The 25,177-nt window shown below is 35.8% G+C and overlaps 1 protein-coding gene across 1 annotated transcript; it reads right to left on the minus strand.

The window, feature by feature from the left end:
• Positions 1-16,304: 16,304 nt before the first annotated feature.
• On the minus strand, positions 16,305-21,371 carry LOC115436540 (putative protein TPRXL). The gene is made up of 2 exons (XM_030159410.1): positions 21,327-21,371; positions 16,305-17,039 (listed from the first exon to the last, which is right to left on the minus strand). The coding sequence occupies exons 1-2, from the start codon at positions 21,369-21,371 to the stop codon at positions 16,305-16,307; spliced, it is 780 nt and encodes a 259-aa protein (XP_030015270.1).
• Positions 21,372-25,177: the final 3,806 nt, after the last annotated feature.

Below are 25,177 nucleotides of genomic sequence, written 5' to 3' on the forward strand. Positions count from 1 at the left end.
ATTTAATCATTTGTTCCTTGTGCCAGTATCAATATTTCCTGAAATTTTCATCTAAATCTGTCCAGAACTTTTTCAAAGATCCGGATCAGTCTTTGCCATTTGATAGAACACCCCATTGTAAATCCCTGAGTCAAATTGCATGAGATTTGCACAATTCCCCCATATTGTGATTTCCACCATAAATATTAGTCCCATATTTATTTGACCTATATTTTAAGATTCCTTGACCATGAAAACATACCATTAGCAACTGGATTCATAATTATATCCTTATTAGTTCAGTAGTTATTCACGAAAATCACATTTCTCGTAATGGCGGTTTTCTTCTGGATCTAGCTCCTTAAGTATTAAAGCTACATGAAATCCGGTGGCATACTCCCGATGTGGAACTGACTGAGCTACACGATGGCGCTTGTCAGAAATTTCTGCCTTTAATGTTAAAGGCACAGTAGGCCAAAAAGTAAGGGCACCCCCATTTTTTATATAAATTGAGATAAAATCCGCCTTCTGGATCAGATCCGGATCAGCTTTTGAAATGTGATAGAGGACCCCATTGTCAATTCCTGACTTAAATTTCATGAGTTTTGGTCAATAATTAAGCGAGATATTGGGAAACGAAAATTTTGGCCCCATTTACCACAATGTTAACGAAAATTTCAAAGTGATCCAGAATCCAGGATTTCTTCTGGATCACCCCCAAAAGTTAATCATTTCTTCCTTATCCCATTTCCAACAAACCCTGAAAATGTCATCAAAATCTGTCCATAACTTTTTGAGTTATGTTGCACACTTACGGACAGACAAACAAACAAACAAACCTTGGCAAAAACATAACCTCCTTGGCGGAGGTAATAAACTATAAATAATGACAACCCCAAATTTTCTCTTTGTTTTTTGGTGTAAAAAAAGTAAAATTACATGAAAATGTTGACATTACCAAACTAGACGCACTCGGAGAGCGCAGACCTCCGCCAAGGCTGATCAGTGGCGCCCCCCGTGGGCCCCCCCACCCCCGATCACCACCAAAATTTAATCATTTCTTCCTTATCCCATTTCCAACAAACCCTGAAAATTTCATCCAAATCTGTCCATAACTTTTTGAGTTATGTTGCACACTTACGGACAGACAAACAAACAAACAAACAAACAAACCAACAAACCAACAAACAGACAAACAAACCCTGGCAAAAACATAACCTCCTTGGCGGAGGTAATAAAACAAACTTTCCACACATTCAGACTTCATGCATCAGTGTATTCAGATTACATTAACTCTTGCTTGTGTAACCTGCTATTATACCTGTTGTAATTGTTCAAACATTATATAAATTATCTTAAAAATGCTTCATATTAGGTAAACCAATTGCAGCACCACATCTCACTTGCATTTGCCTATAACTGTAGTAAAATCTTTCTGTCCCTGGTTATTACCTCCGCCAAGGAGGTTATGTTTTTGCCAGGGTTTGTTTGTTTGTCTGTTTGTTTGTTTGTTTGTTTGTTTGTCTGTCCGTTAGTGTGCAACATAAGTCAAAAAGTTATGGACAGATTTGGATGAAATTTTCAGGGTTTGTTGGAAATGGGATAAGGAAGAAATGATTAAATTTTGGTGGTGATCGGGGGTGGGGGGGCCCACGGGGGGCGCCACTGATCAGCCTTGGCGGAGGTCTGCGCTCTCCGAGTGCTTCTAGTGTTTTGTATTTTATTTAATTTTATTTCATTTATATATTTTATATATAAACTCCTATTCTATTCTTGTGGCCTTTCCTTTCGTTTCTCTTTCATCTTCAGTCTTTTCATATAAATGGAACATGAACTCATTTATTCATTTATTAATAATCATTGATTCTAATTAAAGAATGGACTCTTGACGTTGACGGTTTTAGGTTCATGTTTCAGCTGAAGCTGCTCAGTCTGGTTCTGGTTTTGATTCTGGTCTGGTTCTGGTCTGTTCTGGTTTTGGTCTGGTTCTGGTCTGGATTTGGTCTGGTTCTGGTCTGCTTCTGGTTTGGTTCTTGTCTGGTTCTGGTCTGGTTCTTGTCTGGTTTTGGTCTGGTTCTGGTCAGGTTCTGGTTTATTTTTGTCTGGTTTTCATATGGTTCTGGTCTGGTTTCGGTCTTGTTCTGGTCTGGTTCTAGTCTTGTTTGTTATATATCGGTCGGTGAAGTTTTTATAAGTGAGATAAATAACTTTTCTTTTACATCAGCGCTCTCATATTTATCACAATGCAGTTGTAATTTTGCTGCTGTTCCACCTGTATTTTAGGACAATCATTAATATCACTGAGTTTTTTCCTTGTGTTGTTTGGGGAAAAAAACAAAAACAATAATTTAGGTTATATACTAACTTTGCGGTGTTCTTTGCCAATTCTGACTTTTTTTTTTTAAAAAACAACCTTTTAAGATGCTGAATTACACAGATGTTTTTGAAATACCCACTTTTATTCTTACATGCCACGCCATTGGCTGAAAAAGACGACTCGACGAATCAGAGCTGCATGAATACTTCGCGTTTTCTTCGGCAGCATCGATTTCCTTCAATTGTGTGACTGTCTTGGTACTGTGTAGATTGCAAAGTTTACTTTAAGGTTAAAAAAATGTGTACATCTACTTCGTTGATATCTGTTTTTCCAGATCTGTGTCTGGTTTTCCGGATCTGGCATGGTAATTTCTGAAAACTTTAAATTTTGGGCCAACGATGTCAAGAAGCGTGTTGGTTTTTATAACATTATACAGTGATTCAGAGAGATTTTATAGAACTTTTGAAGCTGTAAATGCTAAATATGAGTAATTTTTTGTCGGGTTATGATCTTATAACAGTTGTTTGATTGCATGTTTTTACTTTTTAGCAAGTGCTGCTTGGCTATTTTATGGTAAGAGGGAGACTGTTGTCATGCCAACCAACAAGGAAGCCTAATAACACACTAAGGAATTTCAATGAGTGCCCTATAAAGGGTTAAATAAGTCATAGTGATGCATTTTTTAATGGTTAATAAAAAAATCAGAATGACTTTTTTTTAGTGTAAGAGGGCAAGATGGATGTTAATTGTTATTTTCGACATTCCTAAGAAACTCACTAATTACGTTTACATCTCAAGATGTATTCCCCCGATGCGTACTCTCAGAAAGGCAGGTAGAGGTAAGGTAGGTTAGGAGGACCCTTAGGCTCAGTGTGAGGACCTTAGACAACTAGAAGATCAGAGTTAGCCTGCCTGGGTTTGGTCATCTGATTAAAATATCTCCTAGACACCATCCTCTGGAGATATTCTGGCAGAAGACCCCTGGGCAGACATAGCACTGGAGGGATTACATATCCTATCTGGCCTCGGAATGCCTCGGGATCCCCCAGGAGGAGCTGGAGCTTGTTGCTGGGGAGGAGGACTTTGCCTTCCCCGCTGGCACTGCTGATAAAGAAGGATGGATGGATCAAATCACACCGCGAGCTACTGCTTTTGAACTTTGTCCCAGAGCGTTTTTTGAATGCAATGATCTCTTGTTAGATAAGACCGGACTTTTTTTTTTTTTTTTTTTGTATGACTTCTCTAAACAATCACTTTAATGTTCACTGTTAAGCAGTCGGTTGTTTTGATGTTTTATGTCTCACTCACTTGAATCAATGGGATCTTTTGGGGCTGACGTATTAACGCTTAGATGCATAAATGGGTCAAAAATGGCCCAGATCTTGGTCTTGAAATATCTTTATAATGAAAAGTTATTTCATATTCCAAGTATTCCTCAAAAAACCTGTTTTTGACATCATGCCATTTAACCCATAAAGACCTAAACATCCATCATCTACTGATCTAAACTGTTTAATACTTATTGATCCACTAATCCTGTCAATACATGTAAATAATTGGTGGAAAATACAGTTTTTCATCTTTTCACGGTTATCAGATATAACCCATTTGGACGTTCAGAGGCTCCGTAGTTACCGTGGAAACACCGTCATCTTCTACAACATTGATTCACCAGTAAAACCCATGGAGTTTGATCAATGACAGCGGATGAACACACTGGGTTTATGTTCAGTTAATGATAGATTCGACTTAAAAAGTCAGTTCTTCCTCAGTTTTATCTCCTTTTGATATAAAACCCTCAACTTTAATTTGAGCTTTCGTGAATATCTTCCCGATCAGTACATTAAATACGGGAAAATACCTAATTTATACTGATAAAATCCAAATTACAGAAGATAATATTACACTGGGTTACAAAAAAAATGTTTTTTGCAAGTTGTCTAGGTTTTTTCAACTGAATTAGGACCATTTTGCACCGCTAAATCCAAAAATGACATCTGTTTTTCTCAATCAGGTCAGGTTTTTTGCTAATTTGAGTTTGAAAAATTTGATCTTCTCACAAAATTGATTACATTTTTGTGACTTTATCAGTTGATTTTTTATATAGTTCTCACCCAAAATAGATTTTAAGAGAAAAAAAAAATTCATTTTCTAACAGGATTCCTGTTAGGTACAATGGTGTATTCACCGCAGATGTAGCAGAATACATCAGGCTTATTTTTGCAAGATCTTCTAGTCGAAGCCATTTCATTCACCTATTAAAAAAAACATTGATCATAAATTGGCAAAAGTAAAATCTTCAGAACTCGTTTATTGCAAGAAATATGAAAGAATTTTATATCATATGATGTGAAAATGCCCATAAATGTAAGCAAAAATGTTAAAAAGCCAATATGTAGCATAGTTCAGAAAGTTGACCTGATTGAGCAAAATTAAAGTGATTTTTGGATTCAGCACACCAAAATTATCCTAAATCAGCTCAAAAAAACTTAAACAATAAATTTGTTGTTGACCAGTGTTATAAATAAATGATGATAAATCACTCAAGAAAGGTCAGATATAGAGAAAAATTCATTTCGGAACTGACATAAAAGTAGCATCGGGTCTTTATGGGTTAAATTTTTAATTTAACTTTTATGAAATTGTATGAAATTGTACTTTATGTATTACTTCTCAAAGCTCCCATAGGTGGGTCAAAATGACCCGCTTTCGTTTTCAATGGAAATTATTCTGAAATTTTGATTCATTCTACATTCATTCATTCTATAGTAAAACCAAAGGACTCACTCACTCACAAAATAGATGTTGACGTTGTTCTATTGCTACTATACAGGGTGTACAAACAAAAAAAAACCTATACATTTTGAAAGACTACCCCCAATTCCGCATTTGATAATTTTTGGAATTTTCTTTCATGGACGTCAGTAGGTAGGGGAATGGTGGATATTTGTCCAAATTTACAGACCCAGATTTCCACGCATGAGTGAGCAGGGGCAAATTGTGCAAACCCAAGTTAACATTAGTTTTGCACGAAGTAACGGTGGGATTTGAATCCAATCAAAGGTCATGGGAGGGGTCAGTGGGCATCCATGTTTTTTTTTTTTCCATAAAATTGCCAGGTTACAGCATTAACACTTTGGCCACCATGTCAGTTTAATTTCTTTACTCATGGCAGCTGTTCCTGCCTTTCAATGTTGATTCAACTGGTTTAGGCCTGAAAATTTCACTGAGGGCAGGCCAACTTAGGTTAGGGTTAGGGTTAACTCTAACTCTAACCCAATTCCAAAAATTCCAACCCTAATTCCAAAAATGATCAAATGCGGAACTGGAGGTAATTTTTTTGGAATATATAGTTGTTGTTTTTTTTATACACCCTGTATATTACATGTTAATTTGCTTTTCAAATTTTCAAAATACTTCATTTATTTATTTGTTTTAATTACTAAGAATTTTTTTTTTTAAATAAATAATTTTTTGTGAACCACGATGTAATACAAATGATTACACTGGTCAACAACAAATTTATTGTTTAAGTTTTTTGAGCTGATTTAGGATAATTTTGGTGTGCTGAATCCAAAAATCACATTCATTTTGCTCAATCAGGTCAACTTTCTGAACTATGCTACATATTGGCTTTTTAACATTTTTGCTTACATTTATGGGCATTTTCACATCATACGATACAAAATTCTTTCATATTTCGTGCAATAAACCAGTTCTGAAGATTTTGCTTTTGCCAATTTATGATTAAAGTTTTTTTTTAATATTACAGGTGAATGAAATGGCTTCGACTCGAAGATCTTGCAAAAATAAGCCTGACGTATTCTGCTACAGTTTGTAACACTTAATAAATACATCCTGTTAGAAAAATTTTTTCTCTTAAAACCTATTTTGGGTGAGAACTATATAAAAAAATCAACTGATAAAGTCACAAAAATGTAATCAATTTTGTGAGAAGATCAAATTTTTCAAAATCAAATTAGCAAAAAAAAACCTGACCTGATTGAGAAAAACAGATGTCATTTTTGGATTTAGCGGTGCAAAATGGTCCTAATTCAGTTGAAAAAACCTAGACTACTTGCAAAAAACATTTTTTTGTAACCCAGTGTTATTTTTAACATGACAAAATGTTAAAATTGGCATAAAAACACATTGATTTTAACACGTGTCATTTTTGACCCACTTATGGAAGAGTGTAGCATCCAGACACTCATACATCTAAGACAAATCACTTGGGTGGGAAAAATTCTGTATTTTCCATGGTTGGATGCTGGTTTTATTTTTTATAATTAAGTATACATTCTGTGATTTGCTTATTTTATTTAAGTGGAATTAAAAAAAAAAAAAAATCAGTGATTGATAAAAAGCAAATCTTTGAGCTTTGGTTTCATCCAAACCCCATCGACCGCTCTCTTTGTCTTAGTCTTCCATCACTTTATGGTCGGTCTAAATCAGCATGAATGCGTCTAAAGCATCCACCCCACATTTGTTGTTATTCAGCTCTTGTTTGTGTCTGGTTGGATATATCCGCCGGTAGTCATTGAGGACTCTATTATCGCACAACATGAGAACGTGGGAAACATGTTCACACCGTGGGGGGCGTTGTTGTGAAATGACCTGGTCTTCTCGGGCATCTAATATGATCACGCAGAGCAATTATCTGACCCCATGGTTCCCCGTAGCCTGTTTACATAGCGTACATTCAAGCACGAAGCCATGGTGGAAATCACTGCTTTTTCTTTAACATGTATTATTTCAGGCTGTGGTGTAGATTGAATGGCTTTGGCTTTCTAAATATAAATACATTGATTGAAAAAAAAAGAGTCAATAGTTAAAATTTCCAATTGCCAACTTGATGGTTTTGTCCTCTTCACTCCAGGATACCCACATCCAGTCAATGCATCTTGTTTTTTGGGTAATTTTTGGGTGGTTTTTAAGTGGTTTTTAGGTGTTTTTTGACTAATTTTTAGGTGGTTTTGGGGTCATTTTGGAGTGATTTTTAGGTGGTTTTTGGGTGATTTTTAGGGGGTTTTTGGGTGATTTTTAGGGGGTTTTTGGGTGATTTTTAGGTGGTTTATTGCATGATTTTTAGGTGGTGTTTATGTGATTTTTAGGTGTTTTTTGGGTAATTTTTGGGTGGTTTTTAGGTGTTTTTTGACTAATTTTTAGGTGGTTTTGGGGTCATTTTGGAGTGATTTTTAGGTGGTTTTTGGGTGATTTTTAGGGGGTTTTTGGGTGATTTTTAGGTGGTTTATTGCATGATTTTTAGGTGGTGTTTATGTGATTTTTAGGTGTTTTTTGGGTAATTTTTGGGTGGTTTTTAGGTGTTTTTTGACTAATTTTTAGGTGGTTTTGGGGTCATTTTGGAGTGATTTTTAGGTGGTTTTTGGGTGATTTTTAGGGGGTTTTTGGGTGATTTTTAGGTGGTTTATTGCATGATTTTTAGGTGGTGTTTATGTGATTTTTAGGTGTTTTTTGGGTAATTTTTGGGTGGTTTTTAGGTGCTTTTTGACTAATTTTTAGGTGGTTTTGGGGTCATTTTGGAGTGATTTTTAGGTGTTTTTTGGGTGATTTTTAGGTGGTTTATTGCATGATTTTTAGGTGGTGTTTACATGGTTTTTAGGTGTTTTTTGACTAATTTTTAGGTGCTTTTGGGGTCATTTTGGAGTGATTTTTAGGTGGTTTTTGGGTGATTTTTAGGTGGTTTATTGCATGAATTTTAGGTGGTGTTTATGTGATTTTTAGGTGTTTTTTGGGTAGTTTTTGGGTGGTTTTTAGGTGTTTTTTGACTAATTTTTAGGTGGTTTTGGGGTCATTTTGGAGTGATTTTTAGGTGTTTTATGGGTGATTTTTAGGTGGTTTATTGCATGATTTTTAGGTGGTATTCACGTGGTTTTTAGGTGTTTTTTGGGTAATTTTTGGGTGATTTTTAAGTGGTTTTTAGGTGTTTTTTTGAGTAATTTTTAGGTGGTTTTGGGGTCATTTTGGAGTGATTTTTAGGTGTTTTTTGGGTGATTTTTAGGTGGTTTATTGCATGATTTTTAGGTGATGTTTACGTGGTTTTTAGGTGTTTTTTGGGTAGTTTTTGGGTGGTTTTTAGGTGGTTTTTTGAGTAATTTTTAGGTGGTTTTGGGGTCATTTTGGAGTGATTTTTGGGTGATTTTTAGATGGTTTATTGCATGATTTTTAGGTGGTGTTTACGTGGGTTTTAAGTGTTTTTTGGATAATTTTTGGGTGGTTTTTAGGTGGTTTTTAGGTGGTTTTTGAGTAATTTTTAGGTGGTTTTGGGGTCATTTTGGAGTGATTTTTAGGTGGTTTTTGGGTAATTTTTGGGTGATTTTTAGGGGGTTTATTGCATGATTTTTAGGTGGGGTTAACATGTATTATTTCAGCCTGTGATGTAGATTGAATGGCTTTGGCTTTCTAAATATAAATACATTGATTTAAAAAAAAAAAAAAAAGAGTCAATAGTTGAAATTTCCAATTGCCAACTTGATGGTTTTGTCCTCTTCACTCCAGGATACCCACATCCAGTCAATGCATCTTGTTTTTTGGGTAATTTTTGAGTGGTTTTTAAGTGGTTTTTAGGTGTTTTTTGACTAATTTTTAGGTGGTTTTGGGGTCATTTTGGAGTGATTTTTAGGTGGTTTTTGGGTGATTTTTAGGGGGTTTTTGGGTGATTTTTAGGTGGTTTATTGCATGATTTTTAGGTGGTGTTTATGTGATTTTTAGGTGTTTTTTGGGTAATTTTTGGGTGGTTTTTAGGTGTTTTTTGACTAATTTTTAGGTGGTTTTGGGGTCATTTTGGAGTGATTTTTAGGGTTTTTTTTGGGTGATTTTTAGGTGGTTTATTGCATGATTTTTAGGTGGTGTTTACATGGTTTTTAGGTGTTTTTTGACTAATTTTTAGGTGCTTTTGGGGTCATTTTGGAGTGATTTTTAGGTGGTTTTTGGGTGATTTTTAGGTGGTTTATTGCATGAATTTTAGGTGGTGTTTATGTGATTTTTAGGTGTTTTTTGGGTAATTTTTGGGTGGTTTTTAGGTGTTTTTTGACTAATTTTTAGGTGGTTTTGGGGTCATTTTGGAGTGATTTTTAGGTGTTTTATGGGTGATTTTTAGGTGGTTTATTGCATGATTTTTAGGTGGTATTCACGTGGTTTTTAGGTGTTTTTTGGGTAATTTTTGGGTGATTTTTAAGTGGTTTTTAGGTGTTTTTTTGAGTAATTTTTAGGTGGTTTTGGGGTCATTTTGGAGTGATTTTTAGGTGTTTTTTGGGTGATTTTCAGGTGGTTTATTGCATGATTTTTAGGTGATGTTTACGTGGTTTTTAGGTGTTTTTTGGGTAGTTTTTGGGTGGTTTTTAGGTGGTTTTTTGAGTAATTTTTAGGTGGTTTTGGGGTCATTTTGGAGTGATTTTTGGGTGATTTTTAGATGGTTTATTGCATGATTTTTAGGTGGTGTTTACGTGGGTTTTAAGTGTTTTTGGATAATTTTTGGGTGGTTTTTAGGTGGTTTTTAGGTGGTTTTTGAGTAATTTTTAGGTGGTTTTGGGGTCATTTTGGAGTGATTTTTAGGTGGTTTTTGGGTAATTTTTGGGTGATTTTTAGGGGGTTTATTGCATGATTTTTAGGTGGGGTTAACATGTATTATTTCAGCCTGTGATGTAGATTGAATGGCTTTGGCTTTCTAAATATAAATACATTGATTAAAAAAAAAAAAAAAAGAGTCAATAGTTGAAATTTCCAATTGCCAACTTGATGGTTTTGTCCTCTTCACTCCAGGATACCCACATCCAATCAATGCATCTTGCATCCAAGTTTTATTTTTTTATTTCTGCATATGGTAGATACGTAAACATTTGTCAATAACACGATAAATCAGTTATTTTTGACATTACAAGTTGCTCTATTTACCACAGCAGCTACCCTGATAGGTGATTTTCCATCCCTATGTGTGCACCGTGGCTCAAACCACCTTGCCAACAGTTTATCCACGCTCAGCATATGCTCCATTTTCCTGTCTGTTCCTTTTGCCAAATCAAACACTCTGCTGTTTTTTTTTTTTTTTGTGTCGAATGCACCTATAAATACAGCGCTCCGTGACCTGGCTGAAACTGGCGCTGCCTCATGTCGCTTTGTGAAGTCACTTAAGAGGTGATTGTTATTGTCTAACCTACCTCGCTAATCAGTATTCACATTAATGCAGTGGTTTTCAAGCTTGGGGTCGGGACCCCACAAGGGGTCTCCTGGAATTCAAATGGGGTCACCTGAAATTTCTAGTAATTGATAAAAATAATTTAAAAAAAACTTACTAATAAAAAATATATGGTGAGTTTACAGAGACAATCACAATCCATAAAAGACATGACAAACTGAAGCTGAAACTGCAGCACTGTGGTTCTGTTTATCTGTCAAATGTTCATTGTGGTCAGTTTCAGATGCTGCAGCTCTTTCATAATTCATAGTTTGAGTTCTTGTTTGTTCAGTATTAATTGTCAGCCTTGGAAATCCAAGCTGGACTGACTGTACATATCCTGACTAAGGAAAATAAAATTCTCACTTTGTGCAGTAATCTACACCTGGATTTTCTGCCTCCGTCCATAATAATATACATTATATAGACTAAATACCATCTAAAATTAACATGTATTTGCAACATAGTATAGCAAACTATTACATGATCTAAAACACATTATTTTTAGCAAAAAAAAAAAAATGTCTGGGGTCTCCAGAAATTTGTGATGGGTCAAGTCACGCGCCTATTGACTTTGAATAAAATTAGAATTGAGATAATGATTTCAAACTTTTTGTAGTTCAATAGTATTACATCTTAAGTTTCTAAATCCATTACATTTTTTTGCTAAAAAAGGATTTTCAAGGAAATTACGAAACTTTTTATATGAACAAAATTCAGTCCCTCGGGAAGTTCTCTAAGAATGAATAATAACAGAATTTATCGTTGCTATAATTTGAAATCTCAATCATATATTTATTTTTTCGATATAGTTTTATGACCTTTAACACACCCTTTTATCATTATAAAAATAATTTTGTCTGAAAAATTGGTGTGAATTGCTTTTTTAAGCATTTTAATATCAGATGGTGTTGGTTATGTAGGGAGTTTCACTTTTCTCAAAAAACATGTTTTTTTTTTTTTTAATTACTAATTAATCAAATGAGTTAACCAATGGAAATTTCTGAAAGAAAGCATTTAACCCTCTGCTTAAGCATGGCTTCATTGGAATTTAAGATTATTTTGTCACTAATCTAAAAAAAAGATTTTTTTTTTTTTCCTACATAACCAAAAATAGGTCTCAACATGAAATAGCTAGCATGTGAAGGATTTTTTTTTTCTTTCACTTTCTATAGATTTAACTTTTCAGATCAATAATTATGATATTTTATTGTCTTCATATGGATTTGGTATACATGAATATTACATTATGTGGAAAATATTTCCTCTTAATTGAGATCAAAGGGCAGTTATGACAGGATACTGATGAGACTCAACTTGAGCGGTCTGTCAGCTGGTATGAATGGGGTCGCAGATAAGTTCCTCAAAACTGGAACAGTCTCAGAGCTTCTCTCAGCTTTAGCCACCAGCATCCCTTACTTCAAGACCCACAGCTTCATCAAGAACAAGCAAACAGCCTACTTCAAGGAGAAGCAGTCCATCCATTGAAACTGTATACCTGTTTTTTCTTTCCCTACATAACCGACATTCCTAATTCCCTACATAACCATTCCATTCTTCAAAACTCTTGCCAAAAGTCATAGTTATATTAAAAAAAAAAAAAAAAAAAAAAAAATGCATCCATGGTTTATCAAAATAGACACTTTAAAGAACATCTCAGCAAATTTTCGTAGTTAGGAGACACTTGCAACTGCACTTTTTAGAGAAAAAAAAAAAGGAAAATTTAGATGTTAATTTTTGTTCCCTACATAACCATGCAGTTTTTCACATTTTTATGGCAAAATATGGCACTATATCTTTTGTTTCTTTTTATGAGCTTCATGAACTAATTAATACCTTTAAAATGATGTATTATTCATGTCTGTAGCTTAAATACTTTTTGAATTACAGTATAAAATGTAGTCGGGCACTCCCTACATAACTGCGTGACTTGATCCATAAGTTGCCTGTCAGAGCTCAAAATGTCCAAAAAAACCCTTGAGATTTTATGCTTAACTTGATGTTCAATGTGTTAAGTCGACTGTAGGCTGTTAGAAATGCATGTTGGTCAAACTTCAACATTTTTAATACATATTTTGTGAGCAGACAAAATACAAGCAGACCACAAAATATAAAACTAATTCGTCCACTGTCCGTTTTGGCTAAAGTTAGCATTTAATGACCACATGTTGGACCTTAAGTTGCCAAGAGGACTGTATAATGTCCAACAAATATATTTAGAATTTCTGAAAAGTTGTATATTAAACAATATTTTGTGGTGACAGGGTGGACATCTAAGTACAAACACAAAACCATGAAAATTGTCAAATTTAAATATAAATACTATCGCAGACTACGTTTCCACCCCCAATGAAGACACTCAAAACGGTGATGTCAACAGTGACGTCACTGACCAGGTTATTAAAGGGGCAACTACACTCAAAAAAATAATTAAGCCAAAAATGTTGACTTTATATATTTCAATTACATGTAAATTTTCCATGTAATTTTATGACATAAGTTTAATGTAAAGGGTTGCATTTAATACAATGTTTTCTCTATCATATTGAGTCAATATGAATAAATTAAATACCTTTAGTCCGATTTGCTTTAGTTAATGCAAATTTTTACATAAACTGTGTTTGACTGTGACGCTCACTGTGATCTAGTTAATAAAGTTTACTTTATTTGTTTAGATTCACTTTATACTAAGCATATTCACATTATGTTTGACTTTTTCGGATAAATAAACTTTAAATGTCATATATTTCAGTTACATTTTACTTTAAAATATTACTTCATGTTTATTGGAGCCAAGAATAATTTTTTTGAGTGTACCCCGAAGTGACAGGGTGGACAGCAATTTCAAGGACACAAGTAGAATGTTAAATATTATAATGAAAATAAAATAGAAATTATCAAACTGACTTGTTGAGTATAGTCATACACAGTAAAATCGCCAGTGTTTATATAACACTTAACGAGTTAATTTTAACACTACCTCAGTGAACATATGGTCCCTATCTACAAAGTGTAAAATTTACACTGAACATAGAGTTCTCTCAGGACATTTTGAACTTTTTCCAATTGAGCAAAAGGTTGAATTTTTAGGAATATTTCAAATAAATCATGCATTCAGGACGCTCACGGCTGACACGTTAGGGGTTAAAGGGTTACATATATCATCATGTAACTTTAAAACGACTCAAGAGCTAAACTGTGCAATTCACTAACGTGTCGGAACATAAAAAACAACACATTTCTCATTTTGCAAAATGCAGGTCGACACAGGTTATTACTCTGTATTGGCTGTTAAAGGTGCATAAATTCGACCACCCACTCAAAGTGCCTGAGTGAAGTATTCAGGTAAAATATGGACGCTCCGTAAAGCTGCTACCTCGCCCTGAGCACACAAACTATATCCAATCAATATATATTTGAAAACCCCTGCTGCCAATCTTTATGTTTATGACCCAGAAATATCACTCCCTTAATTACGTGCAAACCTGAAGCTAAGGGCGCTTTCCTGCATGCAAACACACACATACAGCTTACAGGTTGTAGCCTTCTATAATAAGTTTAATATCAGAGCTTTCACTCTTGGGTAATCAATCTGTAATTCATCATTATTTATCCAGCACGCAAAAGGCCCCAAAGGACTCTGGGACTCAGATTTAAACATATATATATATATACACACACACATACGCACAAATACACAACTCAACTCACATGGGAAAAGGCGAGCACATGCACATGTATGCGCATGCACACACTCCCAGACACCCTAGAGCTGTCTTTGCCCACTTGGAGGTATTAAGGGATCATGGTGGAGAGGTAATTACAAGCACACAGAGGGAGAGGGAGAGTGGAGGACAAACACAGGACACTACACACTAGTGTGTGAGGCCTGCAGACAAGACGGATAGAGCCAATAAGAGGAGTCAAGATCTCTTTAGTCCAGTGCGGGTCACGATCATGACCGCAGCAAAGTCCTTTATGCTAGGTGTTACACTTCCATGTTACATTTTAATCGCTCCAGATTCCCTAAACAGCGCTTTCCTGTCATGAAAACTGAGGTGATGAAATCCCTATTATAGTCATTTAAGATTTACACATTTCCACTATCACGGTTCAGTCACATCATTAGCTTCATTACCAGTGCTGCTAATGAACTGTATTTTGCTCTGTTTTCTCTCTCTCTCTCTCTCCCCATCATCCTAAGCTTCCTCTAAAGATGAACACAAATCCAACTTTAGCTAGTTTACGCCTAACCCAAGCTGTGGTTTGGTAAAGACTTGAGCCTTGGTCTCCTGGTTTAATGATGGTCAGTAGATCTGAAGTGGCTAAAAAACAGGAACAAAATTTTAAAAAAAAAGATATTTCGTTGGATAAAATTTTGCCCAAATGTCACTGTTAACTACTATGTAAATATGAAAAAAAGAAAGAAAAAAAAAAAGAATCAATAACAAGCTGAATTTGGGAGGTGCTGGAGTAGAGGTAAGATCTTAAGCCCAAGCCCGAGTCCGACCCGACCCGAATTTCAGGCCGGGTCGGGCCTAAAATGTCAATCATTACGTTCGGGTCGGGTCGGGCCGGGCTTCTCTCTCGCTGACTTTTTTTTTTTCATTGTTCTTCTTTGTCTCTCTGCCTCTCTCTCTCTCTTAAAGTGCCCCGCTAGATTCTTAAGGACGTACTGCTGCTGTGGTTTATGGCCCAATTTTCAACCCGTCAAAATGACGGATGGCCTTAAATTTTTCTCAACTCTTAAAAAAATCCGTCAATGATGGAAAATTTTCGGTTAATGTAACCTCTGCAGACAGAAATATAAAAGATGTAAATGTTTATACAGTCTTGTTTAACTTAGATTTTGTTACAAAAGACAGGCTTTAATTTGTTATCATAAATCACCCCTCCTCCTCCCGAGTCCTCACAAATAAAATATGAAATTTCGGGTTTGCTTCGGGCTCGGGCCTGCAAATCAAGTTAATTGGTCGGGCTCGGGCTGGGTCGGGCTTTAATACCCGCGGGCCTGGGTGGGGTCGGACTGGATTTTTTAGGCCCGATCTTACCTCTATGCTGGAGGTGGAGATGTTGGAACTAATTAAATGAAAGTCCATATATGACTTCTATGAGTTGCTCAGTAGGAACTGTATTAATATCTTTAACAATTTCCATGTTATAAGCCATGGAAATATGGCCCATTATAAGTGAAGGCACATTTTTATTTCAAAAATCTAAATTTCTCAAAACTGTGCTTAAACTTTGTAGACAGTGTCCCAAGGAACTGATTCGATTGGTAGTTTTGAAGAAGAAGATTGCTAAAATCTAGACATTGGTGACCTTGTGTTTGACCCTTCAAGGTCACTCAAGGTCAAAGGTCATGGCCCCAAATGAAAGTCCATATATGACTTCTTATCAGTGCTCAATAGTTACTACATTGATATCTCTAAGCATTTAGATGGTATAAACCATCAAGCTATGGCCCATTATAACTGAAGGCAAATTTTTTAATACTTCAAAAATGTCTAAAAAAATAAATTGCAAAAGGCCAAATTTCTTGTAACTGTGAACACATTTTTGTAGATATTGTCCCAAGGAAGCAACAAGTAAAATGTAAAGTGAAGTTTCATCTGAGATGTTTGAAGAAATTGCTAATGGAGATGATGACGAAGATGATGATGAGGACGACAGTGACAAAGAAGACAAAGACGGTGACAAAGACGGTGAAAAAGACAGCGACAACGACAAAAACAGCAACGATGACGGCAACGAAGATGGCAATGAAGACGGCGACGGAGGCAACGACATAGACGACAACATAGACGACGACGCCTAAGACGACAACAAAGACAACGATGACAACAAAGATGGTGACGAAGACGGCAATGAAGACAGTGATGAAGACGACGCCAAAAACAGCAACGAAGACGGCAACGAAGACGGCGACGAAGACGGCGACGAAGACGGCGACGAAGACGGCGACGAAGACGGCGACGAAGACGGCGACGAAGACGGCGACGAAGACTGCGACGAAGACGGCAAAGAAGACGGCGACAGCGACGAAGACGGCGACGAAGACGGCGACGAAGACGGCGACGAAGGCGGCGACGAAGGCGGCGACGAAGGCGGCAACGAAGACGGCGACGATGACAGCGACAATGATGACGACAATGATGAAAGCGACGACGACAGCGACAACAACAGTGACGATGACAGCGTCGGCGACAGCGACGACAATGACAGCAACGACAATGACAGTGAAGGCAACGACGACAATGGTGACGAAGATGGTGACGAAGACAGCGACGAAGACAGCGACGAAGACGGCGACGACAACGACAGCAACGACGACAACGACAGCGACGACGACAACGACGGCGACGACGACAGCGACGGCGACAGTGACGACAACAGCAACGACAATGACAGCAACGACAATGACAGTGAAGGCAACGACGATGACAGCGATGGCCACAGCGATGACGACAACGACGGCGATGGTGACGAAGATGGCGACAAAGATGATGACATAGACAACGACGAAGAAAACGACAAAGATGAAGACGACTTTAAAGATGACGACGAAGACGGTGACCAAGACAGCGACAAAGACGAAACGATGACAAAGATGAGACAGTGAAGACGACGAAGATGATGACGAGGATGAGGAGGACCATGACAAAGACAATGAAGATGACGACGAAGACAATGAAGATGACAGAGGTGATGATGACGACAATGATGGCAACAAAGACAACGACGAGGAAGACAATGAAGATGGAAAAAATGATGATGAAGACGACAAAAAAGACAACAATGACAACAAAGATGGTGACGAAGACGGCAATAAAGACAGTGACAAAGACGATGCCAAAAACAGCAACAGAGACAGCGATGACAATGACGACAGCGACGACGACGGCGACAACGACGACAGCGACGAAGACGGCGACAAAGATGAAGACATAGATGACGACAAAGATGACAATGACAAAGATGCCGACAAAGACAACGACGAAGAAAACGACAAAGATGAAGACGACTTTAAAGATACTGACAAAAGATGAAGACGACTTTAAAGATGACAACAAAGATGACGATGACAAAGATGACGATGACAAAGACGATGAAGACGACGAAGACGGCGACCAAGATGGCGACCAAGACAGCGACAAAGACGATGATGACAAAGATGACGACAACGATGACAACAAAGACGACAACGACGACGACGAAGACGCCGACAAAGATGATGACATAGACGATGACAAAGACAACGACAAAGAAAATGACAAAGATGAAGACGACTTTAAAGATAACGACAAAGACAACGATGACGATGACAAAGACTACCAAGACGGCGACAAAGACAATGACGACAAAGACGAAACGGATGACAAAGATGAGACGACGATGACGACGAAGACAATGAAGATGACAGAGGTGATGATGACAGCAACGATGGCAACAAAGACAACGACGAAGAAGGCAACGAAGACGAAAAAATGATGATGAAGACGACAACAAAGACAACAAAGATGATAACGGAGACGAAGACGACTACGGACAATAGCTCATTTCCTATTAGCCTGTGGAGCTAATGATAAATCACAAAATCCCACACAACAGCTGCGAGTGTGAGCAATCCAAAGCCACAAATCTAACTTGCATGCAGCTGGCCTTTAACTACAGCGGTATAATCCAGCTTCACTTGCCTTAATATTATGCCATTAGTTGCCCGGTCGCTCACTATTACACAACCCCTACCATGAAAGGCTCCGTTTTCTTATGGCGTGATGCACAAAGCAGTGAGGCAAACACCGAGTAAAAGGTAGCTCAGTGACAGCGAAGTCAATGAGCCGTTTACATATTGACCAAGTCTGTACCTAATTAAAGAACGTGAAAGGAGGTAGATGAAATTGAGAAGTTGCTTCTTTTTAAAGCGGTCCGTCACTCCGGTTGCCCAACAGCCATCGCTGACAGAAACAGGCCCGTTGTCCACTCTGCCACTGTCCACTGTGATTATCCATTCCCTCGGGGTTTCTGCTGCCTTAGTCGCACCGCTTCCCCTCAACAGCTTTTGTAAAAAAAAAAAAAAAAAAAAAAAAAAAAAAAGAACTAGGCTGAGAACCACTGGTTTCGAGAGTATCATGAAAATTCTTTCCACTTGCTTTCCCTCCTTCTTCTGACTCCAAAGTTTTATTACTGAGCTGTTAAAAAAAAAATAAAAAATGGAGCGTCGGAAATACTGCTGGAATATGGATGCACCGAAGCTGACGACTCGATTTCATTATAAGAAGGAATATGTAAGGATAAATACAAAGTGTAGATTGTATATGATTGTTTTTTTTTTGCTTACAATAGAACAGAATAGAATAGCACAGAATAGAACATGAACATAATAGAATACGATAGAATAGAACAATATAGAATAGAATTGAGTAATATAAAATAGAACACAACACGGTAGAATAAAATGCAATAGAATAGAACAGAACAGAATACAGTACAACAGACTTGAATAGAATAGAATAGAATAGAATAGAATAGAATAGAATAGAATAGAATAGAATAGAATAGAATAGAATAGAACACAATACAATACAATACAATACAATACAATAGACTGATATAGAATATAATATAGAATACAACAGAACAGAATAGAATACAATAGAAAAGTATGATATAGAAAAGAACAGAATATGATAGAATAGAATCATATAGAATGATATATAATAGAATAATATAGAATAGAACGGAATAAAATACAATAGAAAAAAAGGAATAGAATAGAATAGAATAGAATAGAATAGAATAGAGTGATAAAGAATAGAACAGAAGATGACAGAACAGAATGATATAGAATGATATATAATAGAATAACAGATTAGAACAGAGGAGAATAAAATACAATAGAAGAAAAGGATATAGAATATAATAGAATACAATAATACAATACAATACAATACAATAGAAAAGTATGATATAGAACAGAACAGAAGATGATAGAATAGAATGATATAGAATGATATATAATAGAATAAAATAGAATAGAACAGAATAAAATACAATACAATAGAAGGATATAGAGTAGAATAATATAGAATAGAACAGAAGCGAATAAAATAAAATGCAATAGAATAAAAGGATATAGAATAGAATAGAATAGAATAGAATAGAATAGAATAGAATAGAATACAATAGAATAGAATAGAACATGATTGAGAATGATATAGAATGATATATAATAGAATAATTTCGATTAGAACAGAACAGAATAAAATACAATAGAATAGAAGGCTATAGAATAAAACAGAATAGATCAGAATAGAATACAATAGAATGGAATGATATAGAGTAAAATAGGAAAGAATAGAATAGCCTTCAATTGTCATTGTGTGTAGAATGAAATTAGGAGTGTTACACCAGTCAGTGTAACAATATTAATACAACACCAGTACTGCAGAAAATAAGAATAGAGCAAACATAAAATTACAAAAACTACAAAGATGTGAAGAAAATAGAAAATACAATTTTACAAAAGTAAGATATGAATACAGCTAAATAGAATAAAACTTGAAAGTAGACAAAATATGAATGGACACAAATTTATAGTATTTACAGTATGTATTACCTATGTTCAAATATAATTGTATGTATATATATGAACACAAGTCCATGTAAAAATAGTGCATTTATATTTTAACAAATATTGCATAAGTATTGCTTTTTTATTGCAGAAAAGCTTAAAAAAGAATATTATTATATGTGTATATCGACGCATAAATGCAGGTTTATATGTCACTAAATCCATTATATTATGTTTGTTTTTATAAAATTAAATATAAAATTAAACTGTAAAAATGCAAAACAGCTGCATGTGTTTTAATAAGTAAAATTCATACATGCTGTCATTTACTTTAAAATGTATTTTTACTTGTTTTTTTTGTTTTTTTAATCAAATACAGTACTTTTATGATGATATGCAAAGTTATCTCAGTAGCAGTGCAGCCGATTTTTCCACTTACTTTCCTGAATTATTGTGTGTGTGTGTGTGTGTGTGTGTGTGTGTGTGTGTGTGTGTGTGTGTGTGTGTGTGTAAACCAGTCCTGAAAACCTGCCGAACTGATTTTCCTGTATTTTCTTCTAGTATGTGACCTTTTCATGTCTTTCTTGCACAAATTGGGTTTTATGAAACGCATAAGTGGCCGCTGATGGGGTGCAAAATCTGTCTTTCATTGGACGTTATTATAACTACAGTCTAACGGAGATGAATTTTGCTTTGTTGAACTGTTTTACTTATTTTAAAGCTTTATTTATTGAGTAGAGATCGATTATAATTAAACTCACTGGGTGTCCAGACCCCACGATGAGACGAATGTTTGTGGAATACCAGTCGTGAGAAGCTATTGAACTGGTTTTCTTGTGTTTTATGCGGAATAAATCCACTATTAGTGGTTAGCCTAATACTCCGATCAATATCCGATATTTGGAGTTACTAGATTTTTCAAGCGATCATGTAAAAAGCATAATCTGATTATGAGAAATTGGATTAACCCACCTGGATTTCTTCGCAATGCTCCTACACAGTAAATTTGCCAGTGTAAAAAATGCATTGTCAAAGTATTTTAATTCTTTCGGAGTTATTCCAACAATGGACAGAGTTAAATTTAACAAGATAACTTCCAGTGTCGGTGAAAATAATTGGAGTTTACAGAGGTTTTACACTGTCAGTGTCATATATTCAGTGTTAAAGTAAATTGACTCTCTCAAAGTTAATTCAACACCGATAAGAGCAAGATACCTTTCAGTGTTCAAAAATAATGACTCTGAAAAGCCCCGCCCACCTACCTCTGTGCTCAAACTGAGCGAGAAGTCGGACTCTGGCGTCGCCATCTTCCTCGCATCGAAAAATTGCATTTGTAAGTTCGTGGAAATAAACTATTGCTTTTGTTATTTCATCCGAGCAGATTCTGTGTGCAAGAATATAGTTACGTCATTGTCGTCAGTGTTGGGTACGTGTTTTCAAATACCGAATTTCAAATGGATAACGTGATATCGGGTCGACGGCTTTCATTTTACGTGTCATTTTATGTTTACTTTTAATTGCAACATTTCATTTTTACTTAAAATAAATTGGGAACAGAAATAATCGTATCTTTTTTTCACCCCTGCAGACACTGGGACTATTGTACATCACATGTAACACCGGTAGGAGGCAGTTAGAAATCAACACTCTTTGGAGTCATTTATTTATCAACATGTACTGTTAAGTAGGTTTAACACTGGAAAAGTTATTTTGTAACACTTAACTCTTCAGCGTTGAATGTGAATAACACTGTGGGTGTTACTTCTCACATAGTGCAAAACTTGATTGACACTAATTAGTGTAGTGTAGTGTAAAATATTAACTCTTACTAGAGTAAAGTTGACTCTGGAAATGTAACTATGTTCAGTGTAAATTTTACACTTTGTAGATAGGGACCATATGTTCACTGAGGTAGTGTTAAAATTAACTCTAAGTGTTATATAAACACTGGCGATTTTACTGTGTATGTTTTCCCGCATGTATACAGGTTAATGCGATTTTTTAAAATTCTTTTACGTCTGCGCTTGTATAAAAATGAATAAAATCGTAGAAAATGGTCAAAGTTACGAAGTCAAACGTGAGCAGAAGACAATAACAGGAAGTTTGAGTATACCGTCACTACATCCTCTGAAAGAAATTTGATAATGGACTGAAACGTCTAAATCAGGGTTTTCGATTATCGCAGTTCTTAGGCGCATATAAACGCGTCAGATCTGATTATAATTATTAAGATGCCCTCTAGGTGGCGTTTTACGTCATGACCAGTTTCTCCCCCTGGGCTGTGCAGACTATAAACACACCATACCATTCACGGAACATGTGCCTCATGTCCGAAACATGTATGTTTACACTGTTACATATAGTTAGCCTCATAGCGTAATTGTCTAAGTCATCCACTATACGGACAAAAGTATTGGGACACGTTGAATTCAGGTGTTTTCTTTTCTAACAGGGGTCTGGGATACAAAACAATAATGACAAATGTCCTAATATAGTTTTATATTGTGATAAATATTGCGTTAATTTGGTCTAAATTGTTATTTTTGCTTCCAAAAACCCCAGAGATGGTTTTGCTTAATTTCTTTCAACACTGTTTTTTTTTTTGTTTTTTTTTTCTTCACCTCTAAATCTCTAAAATATTTTTCGTGCTCTGACTAAAAAATAATTTTCTATCACAACTAATCATCTACTTTCTTCACATCTCACTTAGGAAGAAAAATCTCCCACTAAATTTTCAGTAAATATTGATGTTTAAAAACTATATGGACAAAAATATTGGGACACATCATGTCTACAGCTCTAAGATGCCCTGTTCATACTGATTTGAAATATAAACATCAATATTAATAATAACTAGAAGCACTCGGAGAGCGCAGACCTCCGCCAAGGCTGATCAGTGCCCCCCCCGTGGGCCCCCCCACCCCCGATCACCACCAAAATTTAATCATTTCTTCCTTATCCTTTTTCCAACAAACCCTGAAAATTTCATCAAAATCTGTCCATAACTTTTTGAGTTATGTTGCACACTAACGGACAGACAAACAGACAGACAGACAGACAAACAAACCCTGGCAAAAACATAACCTCCTTGGCGGAGGTAAATATGATAGATAAATAAATATACTTTTATATTTTGATAATATCATAAACAGCATGAACAGGACATCTCACAGCTCTAGACATGATGTGTCCCAATATTTTTGTCCATATAGTTTATAAACATCAATATTTCCTTAAACTTTAAGGGGAGATTTTTCTTCCTAAGTGAGATGTGAAGAAAATAGAGGGTTATTTGTGTGTAGAAAATTATTATTTAGTCAGAGCAAAATATTTTAGAAATGTAAAATCATAGTCATGGAGGGAAAAAAAATCAATGTTGAGAGAAATAAAGTAAAAAAAAAACAAAAAAACATCTCTGAGGTATTTTGGAAGCAAACTAACCAAGGTAATGCAATGATATTATCGCAATATAACACTATATTATAACATTTGTCATAATTGTTTTGTATCCCAGACCCCTGTTAGAAAAGAAACACCTGAATTTATTAACATGTCCCAATACCCAAAACCATTTGTGCATTTTTATATTACTTTTATATTTTTAAGATGTTTCCCTTTCATACAGTATATCTCTAATTTGCACATATTTTAATCAAACACTAATTTATATTTTATATTTATATTTTTTATACAGCCTATGTCTGTATAATATTGTATTTTAATTGTACTTTATTTTTTTAAATGGTATTTTATTTATATTTTAATTGTATTTTGCACTATAAAGCACTTTGTGACTGTCTGCGAAAAGTGCTCTATCAATAAAATTTACTTACTTATTATTTCGAAGTAGGTGCACTGTTGCTCGTAGAGACTGCCTGCAATGTTGTTGCACAATCGGTGTAATGACAATAAAGTCTATTCTATTGCATTACAATTAACCAATTACTCCCAGTTATCGGATTTTTATTGTCATGGAAACAGGCTCATAGTCAGCTAGCCTGTCCATCCACCTGGTTTTCTCAGTGTATTCAATACTGAGAAAACTATCTGGAATTGGGTCAATCGCTGTGAAATATGCGCAATAGATCTATTCTATACCGACCAATCACAAGTCTGGGGGGGCGGGTGTTTCACAATGCCTCATACACACCGACTTCTTTTAGTCGCGCGTCAAAGTCAGTTCCAAGTTCGTTTGATTCAAAAATAAGGATTGAATTACAGATTACACCCTGTATTCTTAAGTTTCTCTGACAAAAGCGCCACGTCAGGCTTATCTGTGATTGGTTTAGTCGGTGCCTGTTAGTCCCGCCTTCATATTTGGATTCAAACCCTACGATTCCAGACGGATTTGTCATTGAGAAAGACAGATGGCTGGTCAGGCTCATTGTCGGCCCCCACCAACTACACCTGGTTCACGCCAATGAAAGTCTTTTTGTTGCTGTATCTTGCTTATACTCTTAGTATTATCATTTTGATCACCATTCATTATCATCATAATCATTATCACTTCAGTTAAAGATAAATTATTAGTATATTTACCATCCTATCACTTCCCATTTTGCTGAATTCCGAACCTCAAAGTGCCCTGCTGTTTTACTGAAATGCAAACCCAGTGTGTGAGCAGTTACAGTACACAACCCCCCCCCCTCCACCCAAAGAGAGGGCTGTATTTTTAGATGACTTCTCCGAGCTACTATCCATCATTCACTCAAATTACGACAGAATGATTATTACGGGCCAATTCCAGCTCGGCATTGACACATCTGCTGACTCAAAAGCAATGGTTTTCATAAACGCTTGATGCTCTACGGATTTTGCACAGGTCAAAGAATCCGCTCTTACTGCATGGTCACACTTCACTCTGCGTCATAAATCATAGACTCGCAATGGAGCTAACCTCAATTACTGACATTGTTGTTTCTGATGATTATTTTTGAAATAACAAAAGACAATTAACCTATATTGAAAAGAGTTTGCAGCTTTTTCTTCATCATATATAAATTATGTGGAACTCTAGAAACATCAGTAGTGGCTTTTCCATTGGACATCCGGGTAAAACTTTACCCGTATTGACTAAATGTCGAAAAAACAGAAGGGCGTATTGTCGGTTTTT

This window comes from Sphaeramia orbicularis, chromosome 2 (genome assembly GCF_902148855.1).
Source record: "Sphaeramia orbicularis chromosome 2, fSphaOr1.1, whole genome shotgun sequence".
In the NCBI taxonomy this organism is placed as follows: domain Eukaryota; kingdom Metazoa; phylum Chordata; class Actinopteri; order Kurtiformes; family Apogonidae; genus Sphaeramia; species Sphaeramia orbicularis.

Coding starts and splice junctions, on each gene's coding strand:
- LOC115436540 (XM_030159410.1), bottom strand. CDS start 21,371: ATGGCGACGCCAGAGTCCGACTTCTCGCTCAGTTTGAGCACAGAG. Junction 17,040..21,326: donor CGCTCAGTTTGAGCACAGAG/GTAGGTGGGCGG, acceptor TCATCTTTAAAG/TCGTCTTCATCTTTGTCGTT.